The sequence below is a fragment of the Anser anser genome (assembly GCF_964211835.1).
Source record: "Anser anser genome assembly, chromosome: 1".
Lineage (NCBI taxonomy): Eukaryota > Metazoa > Chordata > Aves > Anseriformes > Anatidae > Anser > Anser anser.
The window spans coordinates 117,828,019-117,837,780 of NC_139720.1; the positions used below are offsets into that span (position 1 = coordinate 117,828,019).

General features: G+C 44.6%; 1 protein-coding gene across 2 annotated transcripts in view; it reads left to right on the forward strand.

Annotated features, from left to right (window-relative positions):
- Window positions 1–9,031: 9,031 nt before the first annotated feature.
- Window positions 9,032–9,762, forward strand: part of PDXK (pyridoxal kinase) — a 47,550-nt gene continuing 46,819 nt past the window's right edge. Inside the window, exon 1 of one of the 2 annotated variants that reach the window (XM_083820678.1) lies at window positions 9,032–9,761. In XM_083820678.1, the coding sequence (XP_083676804.1) occupies window positions 9,047–9,761 (715 nt within the window). In that variant the 5' untranslated portion in view covers window positions 9,032–9,046. The remainder of the gene's footprint in view (window position 9,762) is intronic. The other variant, XM_083820679.1, reaches the window with a different exon arrangement.

Sequence of the window (9,762 nt, forward strand, 5' to 3'; positions counted from 1 at the left end):
TAAGTTAATTTCATTTTGGAAGTTAAATTATTTTACAAAAATTGACTTTGAAAAGCATGCAGCAGACCCTGGTCTGTAGTGCTGCTTATGTTATTTCTGAGAGGTAGACTTCAGTTTCTAACACCTCCATATTGCCTTTCTGATACTGGCTCAACTCCCTTAGCATTTTCGTATTTCAGTGGTGTGATTCGTCAGTCCTTCCTACGTAAGAAGTCTTGAATGTTTATTCCTGGAGATGAGAACAGGCTTAATATCTTTCCTACAAGTCAATTGTGCGTGGATTCCTTGTGGAGAGTTAAACCGAGAACATTTAATGGTGACATCATTCCTTTAGGATTGTATGCTGTTTTTCTGAATTACCACACAGTGTTTTGGATTCAACACCAGCATATAGTAGCCAAAGTCAGAGTTGCTTTAAACAACGACAACAAAAAGCCTCCCATGTCTTCGCTGTGGGCATTTTACAGTGTTTCACACAGAACATGTAACATGCTGTAACAGTCCCTAGGCTAAGCTGTGCCTTGTTTACATTTCTCCTTCAGATGCTTGTCTTGCAGAATAAAAATAAAGCTCTGGGAGGTTTTGGATTTTGCTCACTGTATTTTTTTTATTTTTTTTTTTACTATGTACAAGATCTTCAGTCTTGGAAACTCTCTCCTGTTAGCGTTCCTGCAATATTTGTTGCTGAAGTTAGTCGCTGTTTCTTCTTCTGGTTGACCTTCCAGGGAGACTCACAGGGCTAATCAGATAGTGAATGCAAAGCTCAACATAAAAATATGCACAAAAAGTCAGAAAAAAAAAATACATTGGAAGGGAAAAAGACTGAAACTGGAGTTCAAGATCTTAAGGGAGAAGTCGTCCTTTTTTTGTTAAGTCCACTAAGATTCCCAGGCATTCAGTTCCTTAGCATTTCTTTCTGTAGTTGAAAGCATTAGTTTGATCAAGGTTTGGTTGGACTCCAATCTTGACCGTTCTGTGATCCTGCTCTGAGAAGGATATGATCCCAAAATAGCTCTCATTGAGGTAGTTTTGCTCTTCACAAACTATTGTGTATGTGGAGAGAATCCCTGATTAAATCCTACCTCTTTGATCCAGATCTGTTGAAAAGCGTGGAAGTGCCAAGACTTCAGCTCCGCAGGGAAATGAATCCCACAGTCTCTTAATGTAGGGAGCAGATCTCATTCCATGCTGGAGCCACGTTTTCATTGGCTTTAACACTATGGTAAACATCTGGGAGATATTTGCAGTAAAATGAAGGCTGAAACTGTGAACACTTGTATAATCCAATATGCGTACTCGTCTCTGCAGAGTATTGCCACGGAGTAATTTTGTTTCTGGAAAGAAAGCCCTCAAGTCTCACCCTGTCATTAATCCCTTTGAAAGGAAGAACAGGAATCATTCATGAGGTCTGCACTGTCTCCAAGTGGACTGACAGAAAGGAGAGAGCGCCCAGTGTTTCTTCCTTAGAAATACGCTCTTTTTCTGTATGGAAAAGGGAACAAAATGCTGTTTGATGTTGACAGGCTGCAAAATTGGCCACTGAGGGCTTGAACTCTACCACTGCTGCCTGCCAAGAGCAGAAAGTACCCTATCGCTCCCTACAAACACATACTTCAGAGCACAGTGAACGAGCTCCTTGGGTGGAATAGATGAATTTTTATTCTAAGTCAATAGAGCACAGTACTAAGGAAAACAATACAAATGCCAGGCACAGGAATTTGCAGTTGACTCTTGCCATGTTTTGGGCTTGCATATAATTTTTACTGATTATTTCTAACCAGCTATGGACAATGATCCTAGTTTGCCACGGAGCCTTGCTGCTGATGATAGGCAGCTCATGAATCTCCCAGGACCCGATGGCAACTTACAGTTTTTCTCATGAAATCTTCAATCTTTTCTGTATTAGTTTAGTGTATTTAATGCAGGTTGTCACAGGGAAAAAAAACTTTGCTATGAAAGCTACCAGTATCTTGCTGGATGTTTTTCAGTATGTGGTGGTGGTAATTTTTACATAAAAGGTCCTGTCTTTTCTCCTCCCATCCTAAAATGCCAACTTTAGGAAGATGGAAGGCCCTCAAAATAAATAATCTTTGTATGAAGCATCCTGTTTTCACTTAGGCAAGAGTCTGAAGTGTTTAAAATGATGATGTGTTTTCTGGCTCTCCCTTTGCAGAAACTTAAATCCACATTCTGTGGCTTGCACACAACTGCATTGTTCCTACAATGGCCTGTAGTCTTAGGTTTTGATTTTATTCCTTTTACTTTTTATTTATTTATTTTGTATTCATTTGACTATTATCACTATCTTGCTAGTGAGCTGATGCTAGTTGGAAAAATTAGGCAGTTTGGTTGCAAGCTTACTGAATTTCGTTCAGACTTTTGAAGGTTAATTTAAAGTAGAAAATCTCTTTGTAACCGCTGAAGGAAATGAACAAAGTGAAATTGCCATTACCCAGGTAACAGGGCTAGAAACAGAGGCAGCATTAGTCAACATACCATGTACTCCCTGCAGCTTGAACTCGAATGCAAATCTGTTCTGCTGGGAGCGCAGCGGTGGCCTGACTTCCCACTGCTCCGTGTGCACATTTCCCCGGGGAATAAGAGGCACGGCGATGCCAAGCTGCTCTCCCGGAGCAGTGGGGTCTGAAGCAAGTGACTCACGGCTGCACGACGACAGCATCTGACGCAAGACACGCACACGGGACAAACTGCTGAGAGAGGCAGTTCGTGACTGCAAGGTTTATTCCTACGCGCAGGAAAGGCCTCGTTCTTTTCCAGCTCTTACCAGGCTTTACAAAACACATTCATGTAGCGTGGCATCTCTGATCCAAAATCTACACCGAACAATTTTCAAGGTCAAACGTTAAAAATCAGATACTGAAATCTCCGTGAAATCAAACCGTTCAATGCAATGAAGTAACACCTTTTCCTCCCCTCTTTTTCCCCATGTACCTTAAAAAGGAAAGAAAAGCAAAATGAAAACAGCACATGCATTTCTCTAGTGCCATTATCGTGGCCACACGTACTGTATTGCACCATAGCTGCTTGTGTCTCCCACCTCGCTGCTTGCCAGAGCAGGGTTTAGGTCTGCTGCTGGAAATATTACAGCTGTTGGCAAAGAGGTATGTGCGCTTACTCTGTTACCTCTAACACCGGCGAATGATTACAAAAGCAATAAAAAGGGGTAACCAGGGTTAAACACCTAATAATACGAGTTACTTTTCCCCAACGTCAGGTAGTAGATACTAAGCACACTGGGAATGGATCCTGAAGGTGTAAGCATGAGCATCCAGGAAAAAAATGCAAGCTGACCCTCAGCGCTGTAGCTCCCTTAGCAAACCAACAGAGGCCTTCTGCTTCCCTTCCGTTAACTCAAACCATGGAGTTAAGTGGACACTGGAAACAAAACGTAGACAACAGCAGCAGTGGAAATATTTATGTCCAGTTAACTGGGATTTGTACCAATACAGTGAGTGTTCCAGCTGAGAATTTCACAACAAAGTGGTCTTGCATTGTTTTTAACAGGAGTAGTATCCTCGTGAAGGAGATGATGTTGAGGATCAAGAGTCCTATACTATACAGTGCTAAACAGTGTTCAACTTGTACTCAAGCATTTTAAGAACTTTGTTACTGCTGGCCCATCTCTCATCTTGACACCTGGCCCCTGGTGTGCTATTCCTTTCACTTCCATAAAACAGTTCATGTGCGTATTGACAGACTGGGCCTGACAGCTGGAGGCTGATAGATTTCATGATCTCCTCCCTCAGGCTCCATTGGGAAGATATTTTTTGTGAAAATGCTCAGGATATAGGGAGTTTCTGCAAGTCTGTGATAAAAAACAGAGTTGAATCAAAGGTGTATGAGAATCAATAATCCATTCTTGCTCTTCTGATACTGTCCTCTCTTAATATAAAAAACGACTTTTTTTTTTTAATTGCTACAAGGCTAGACTGCTCTGGGGTGTGGGAGGGATTATTTAGGTCCTCATTCTGCAAAATTACAAAGGCAGTAAGCGAGTAGTTTCCATGACTGGATCTGGAGTACAGAATTGTATGTACCGCTTTCATCATTAACTGCCCACTCTCAGGACTGTTTGCCTCAATTCTGATGAAATGAGTGCTGTGAGTGCTATTCTCTGTGTGCTAATCACTAGTGCAGTCGATATGGATTTAAGTCCAACCTTTTTTCTGTGGGCTGTTTTTTCACCAAAGCTGAAAGCACGTCAGCCCTGCTAGTTTGCAGTTCGAGTTCATGTGAGGTTTCTGCAAAGTGGCGCCGGTGCTCTTTTTGTCCTAGAGGCAGCAGCCTCACTTGCCTGTGAAATGCTTTGGCATGGCCTTTCTAATTCTCCCCTGCAGAATAAGCTTGATGGCGGGATCAATTTTTAATAATTTACTTTCTTTTGCTGCAAAAATGGCTCCTTTTCTGCCATTATTGACAATTCCTGACAAAGTTAATAATTTTAATACAGGCCAAGTGAAAATTTGGTCTGAAACAAGAACGGCAGTCCCCTCCTAAGGCAAAAGCTGCTAATACTTTATTATTACTGTTCCAATCGTAAACTGGTACTTTGCAATCTGACTTAGCAAACGTTCAACTGAGCAGCAAAAATCAGTATCAAATACAGGTGGTCTTCTGATCAGGGAGCGCACTGTTATACTCTGTGCTGGTCCAGTTCTGCTGCCTTGAAGACTTGTTGAGAAAAGGAAAAGCTACTGATATGATTTTTACATAATCACGACCTTTGTCTTCTGATAAGGCCTATGATTTGGAGAATCCATATATAATTTACAAAATCTAATTTAAGACCCTCTCTCCATGCATCTCTTATCAGGCTGAGTGCTTCTTCTTCTTGGCAGTCCCATATCTTTTCTACTATGCTTATGTAGAAAATCTGGACTGCAGGAGACGGTAGCTGACATAGTCTGTCCACCATTCCAAGGCAAATTAAATATAGCTACCAACATTAAAAAGGTATTTCTTTCACTAGTTATGAAACGCATACAAATTGAAGAATAAAATTCAACAGTCTTCCAAAGCAATCTCTTCCTGTGCTTTTCCTAATCCTCTGCATAGTGGAGGTAAGCCCTCCTTTATGGACATAAAAATTGACAGCACTCCATCAGACCCTAACCATGCTGAATAAGCGGCAAGGATTACTTGCAGACTAGTCTTGCAGACTATATTTTTGTTTATGCAGTCCAAAAGGTGATTATCTTCACTGCAATACTGATATTGTTGACTCATGTTAAACTGGTTATTCACTGTAATCTCACAATTTCTTCATGCACTGACATCTGAAATTCCAGAGGACAGCAAGACAAACATCAGAGGGCAGCAGTCTGTGCAACAAATGGCCCACACAGATGTTTGTCCTGCCTGCCCACGAGGGTGGGTAAAGATGTGTATCTTCTTTCACTGCTGGCTGGCCAATTGTCATGTGTATTGCCCTAGGTCTGCCACAAGGTGTTCTGCTTTTTCATGCATTGACAGGCAAAGCAGACAAGCAGGGAGATGTGAGAAAGAGGAGAGCTGTAGAAGGAGACTATAAAAAAGAAAAAGGAACATTTGTGGAACATTGCCATTTCTTGATAAACCATTATCTTCTGGACTGTCCTCTCTCTTGATCAAATTAAGATCGTCATCTAACTCAAAATTCATTATTTCTGGACAATATTCTGCTCTGACCAAGCAGAACTGGTTTGAGGGGATGGGTTACCCTAAAACAAGCAAACACGCAAACAACAACAAACAGTAAATCTCCATGCATAAAATGCCATGCAAAATCCAGTGACAAGGTCAGGAGCTTGAGAAGGTGCCATCTCAGCAGTACCACAGCAGTATCTGTAGTAGCCTAGGATATCTTCTCTATTTGCCTACATTTGATCTAATCTAGACTTTTTTTCTTTTCCTTCTAATGAAACCCCTTGTCACATATTGAATGGTTATTTGCTCTTTGAATAGTCCTATTAACCCCCAGATTTGGAGGAGTACCTGGGAGTTATTATTATTTATTTATTTTTTTTTTTCAAACAGAACAGGTTTGAGGATAGCATGACAGAATGCACAATGACTATGGACTTGAGGCCTCGCTTTACTGTCTCCTGTGACACACACTCATTTTCCTGAGGAAGGGGCCTCCTTCTCAGGCTAAGCAGGGCAAAATCTGCAGAAAACCACTGCTCAGAAACTGGGTGCTCACACTTGCATGAACTGTTTACTGGACAAAGAGAACTGATTTGTGGTCTTTTGTCTTGCTTGTGATAACTTTCTTTTAGCAAACAGGCATGTAGGTTCCCCCATCTTTTGAAAAACCGAGTGCTTGATACTCACACGCTGTTGAGTCTCTCCCTTGCTAACTTGCCTGGTGGTGCATGCAAGTTCCACTGCTTAATTCATTACATACACGCTTACAGCTTAGAGTATAAGGGGAGGCTTCAGATATTCCTCTGGGGTAAGCATAAAGACTGTTAGGAGTCTTTCAGACTCCTTTCAGAATATTAAGAAGAATGCAGTAATCCTGCATAGAACGGGTTTCTCCATTTGCTTGTAGAAACAGCATGTGCTCCCCTCTAACAAACACACTTTCACTGCCAGCAGCTGCAGAGGAAGGCTGAAAGCTCTGCCTTTGCATGCTCACTGCCTTCCTACCAAGGGCCTCAGCATTGCCACACTGTAGTTCCTTCACTCACGTACACAAGCATCTAGTATCAGCTGTTCTCTGCTACGTGAGACTTCCCTGAGCATATTCCTTGCTTTGACTACGTGGTCGAGTAGCTGCAGGAGTAGCTGCTGTACAAAACCTAAAGACAGGCCTTACTAAACGCATGAGGCGTGCTTTCCTTCTTGGGGGAGGAACGTGCTCCAGTGAGAATGTCAGATGTGCTTGGGCAGTTTTTAGAACGAACAGCTGTAAGTGCCAGAACGCTTCCTGGCATCTTTGAGCGGTATATCACTATCACGAAGGGAAAGATAGAGTCGGGGCAGGCACAAAAAGTACAGAGACAAATCAGTAATGTCAGTGCACAACTGTTTTTACAGAGGCCCAGTTTCCCCTGACAATACAGTGGAACCCACAAGATAATTTCAGTCATGCCCCAAAGGAATGTATGACAGTCCGTATGTATTGTATGCTTGCACAGTCAGAGCAGAGTATTACGCCCCATTGCTGGGGAAGGGAGGGAAAGCTGAAAAAAATGGACAATATCTATATTCCAACAATTGCCCTCCAAGCTAGAAGAAGGCAGAAGATAGGTTACTCTTCAGTGTTCCAAGAGCTATGGAAAAACACAGGATAAGAACATTTCAGCATTTGTTGTGTTGCGTTTGTGGAGGCTTTAACAACAGCAAAACAAAGGCACATATGCCATCTGTTCCAAATATATGAAGCAATAGCCACTCACTTGAAAAGCGTAGGACACAGGCAGCAATTGCTATGAAATGAAAAAACAGTGTTTACACTTCAGGCTGAATGAACAAGTTGCTGAATGAACAAGTAGGTTTCATGTTAACTGATGGCAGCGTGTAAAGGTTCAGGCATGTATTGCAAAGCAGGCTGTGTTCTCTGAACATGCATCACGCAGAGAGGCATGCATAAGTGTGGGTGGTGAGAGTACAAGTGGGAACGGGACAAAGAGTTTGAGGCAGGACAGGAAGCCGAGAAAAAATGATGGTAGGTTAAAAGTGGAAACAGGGACTAGATAGCCAAGGACATGGACTTGGAAAATATGGGAAGAAAGAAGACATGGCAGAGATGCTGGTGAGAGATGGCAGAGTTATCGGGGAGGTCAGAATAGCTCAAGTCAATGAAAAATTAGAAGAAAGTCTATCACAGAAAAAAAAAAAAAGGAAGAAAATATGAAAGAGTTTAACAGACCTGGAAAGCAGTGTTGGCTCTAGGAATACTAAGATGATGAGAGGAGAATAATTAAGGCTTGGGACACTGCAGAATGAGGGATATGGGATGTGACTGAGTGGAGGAAGGCAGGCAAGGAGCCTGGAGGTGGAAAATGAAGATGGGTGACCAGAAACTCAGGAAGATCACATCCCACTGTATGCCCTTGACTTGCCACACAGGTCTGTATCCCTGAGACAACCTCCTCGTGAAATGCTGTTTTGTTACGTTTTCCCAGATTGCTGTATCATGAGCATACATGGCACAGATCATCCCCAACTTGAATCATTGTTCTGACCTTATACTCCAAGGAGATGCACTAATTTCTGAAATTAGAAAACACCTAAATTTATAGATGATGGAAATGTAAGTCTCAGCCTTAACTCTGCTGGAATCTAAGTTCCGCTGTAACACTAACTAAAGCTTTAGAAACAACGCACTTTCTCCTTCTTTGTGCTAAATTCAGCTCCTTTAATATCTCAAATATTCATCTGACAGTTTATTCATCCAAGTGTGAGTAGTAGCCAGCACGAAGAAAAGATTTTTTGTTTGTTTGTTTGTTTTTAGAGCTTTCATATCCTGTCGTCAAACACTGAATAAGGTACTGCAAACTAAAGTAGAATCTGTTAAGTGGTAAGGCCTGCCTAGAACAAGCTCTAAGTTCGGCAACTGGAGTGACAAAAGAGAACACTATGTTCCCTCATTTTCCACCAAATTGCCTATGATGAGGAGAATATTATTTCATATTGCTGACAAATAATCATGCCATTTCCAGAGTCATTTTAAGACTAAGAAGAACAAGAGACATCAGGCATGATTTCTTGCTGTGATCTTTGACTGAACCCGTATCAGTCAGTAATGACAAATGGTCAGAGGAAGATGAAGTTCCCAAACACGTTATCAAGCCCTATCTCCGCAGAGCTTTGATGTATTGTGGCACTTGCCAGCCAACACATCTTCTTTTACTCTTTGGCAGCACTCTGAAAGATTTTTTGTCTGTCTGTATCAATAACACACCATCGCATTCACTTCAAATACTGACTGCAAGCGCTGTGGTCTGTCAGAGCGCCTACAGCTTGGGCAAGCGCGCCATGAGGGTGTGTTGCGTGTGGGGTCAGCCTGTGGTGTCAGCAGTTCCACAGCACTTTTGGGATGCCTGAGGAGCCGCAGGGCAAGCGGGACGTGTGGGCTGCCCCCGCCTTCACAGCTCACCGGTGGGGCGTCGACTGCGGGGCGGGCACGGCGGGGCGCCAACACCACATGGCGGCCGGCGCGGGGCAGGTGCGCGGAACGGCGGACGCCACCCGCCGCTCGCTCACGCACCCAGGGGTGCGGACAACACGCGTGGGGCGTCGAGGTGCCCACGGGCAGCGTGCGGCGAGCGCGGGGCGACGCCGGGCGACCCTGCGTGACAGGAAAGGGGGCGGGCGGCTGCCACTGGGCGGGCGGCAAGCCGCCGCCGCTCTGTCAGCAGTGCTGCAGGAGGCGGCCCTTAGGTGGCCGCGCCGATCGCCTGACGGCCGCGCCTCCGCCACAGCGCGGCCGCCCGGGGAGAAGGGGGGGGGACGGCAAGGGAGGGGGGCGGGCGAGCGCGTGACGGCCGCGCTCCGCCTCCTGCTCCTGCTCCGGCTCCTGCCGCTGCCCCCCCCGGCGCCGCCACCTCGGCCCGGCGCGGGCGGGAGGCGCAGCAGCGGCAGCAGCGGGAGCACTGGGAGCAGTGGCAGCAGTGGCAGCAGTGGCAGCAGTGGTAGCAGCGGCAGCAGCAGCAGCAGCAATGGAGCCGGAGCGCGAGTGCCGGGTGCTCTCCATCCAGAGCCACGTCGTCCGCGGCTACGTGGGCAACAAGGCGGCCACCTTCCCCCTGCAGG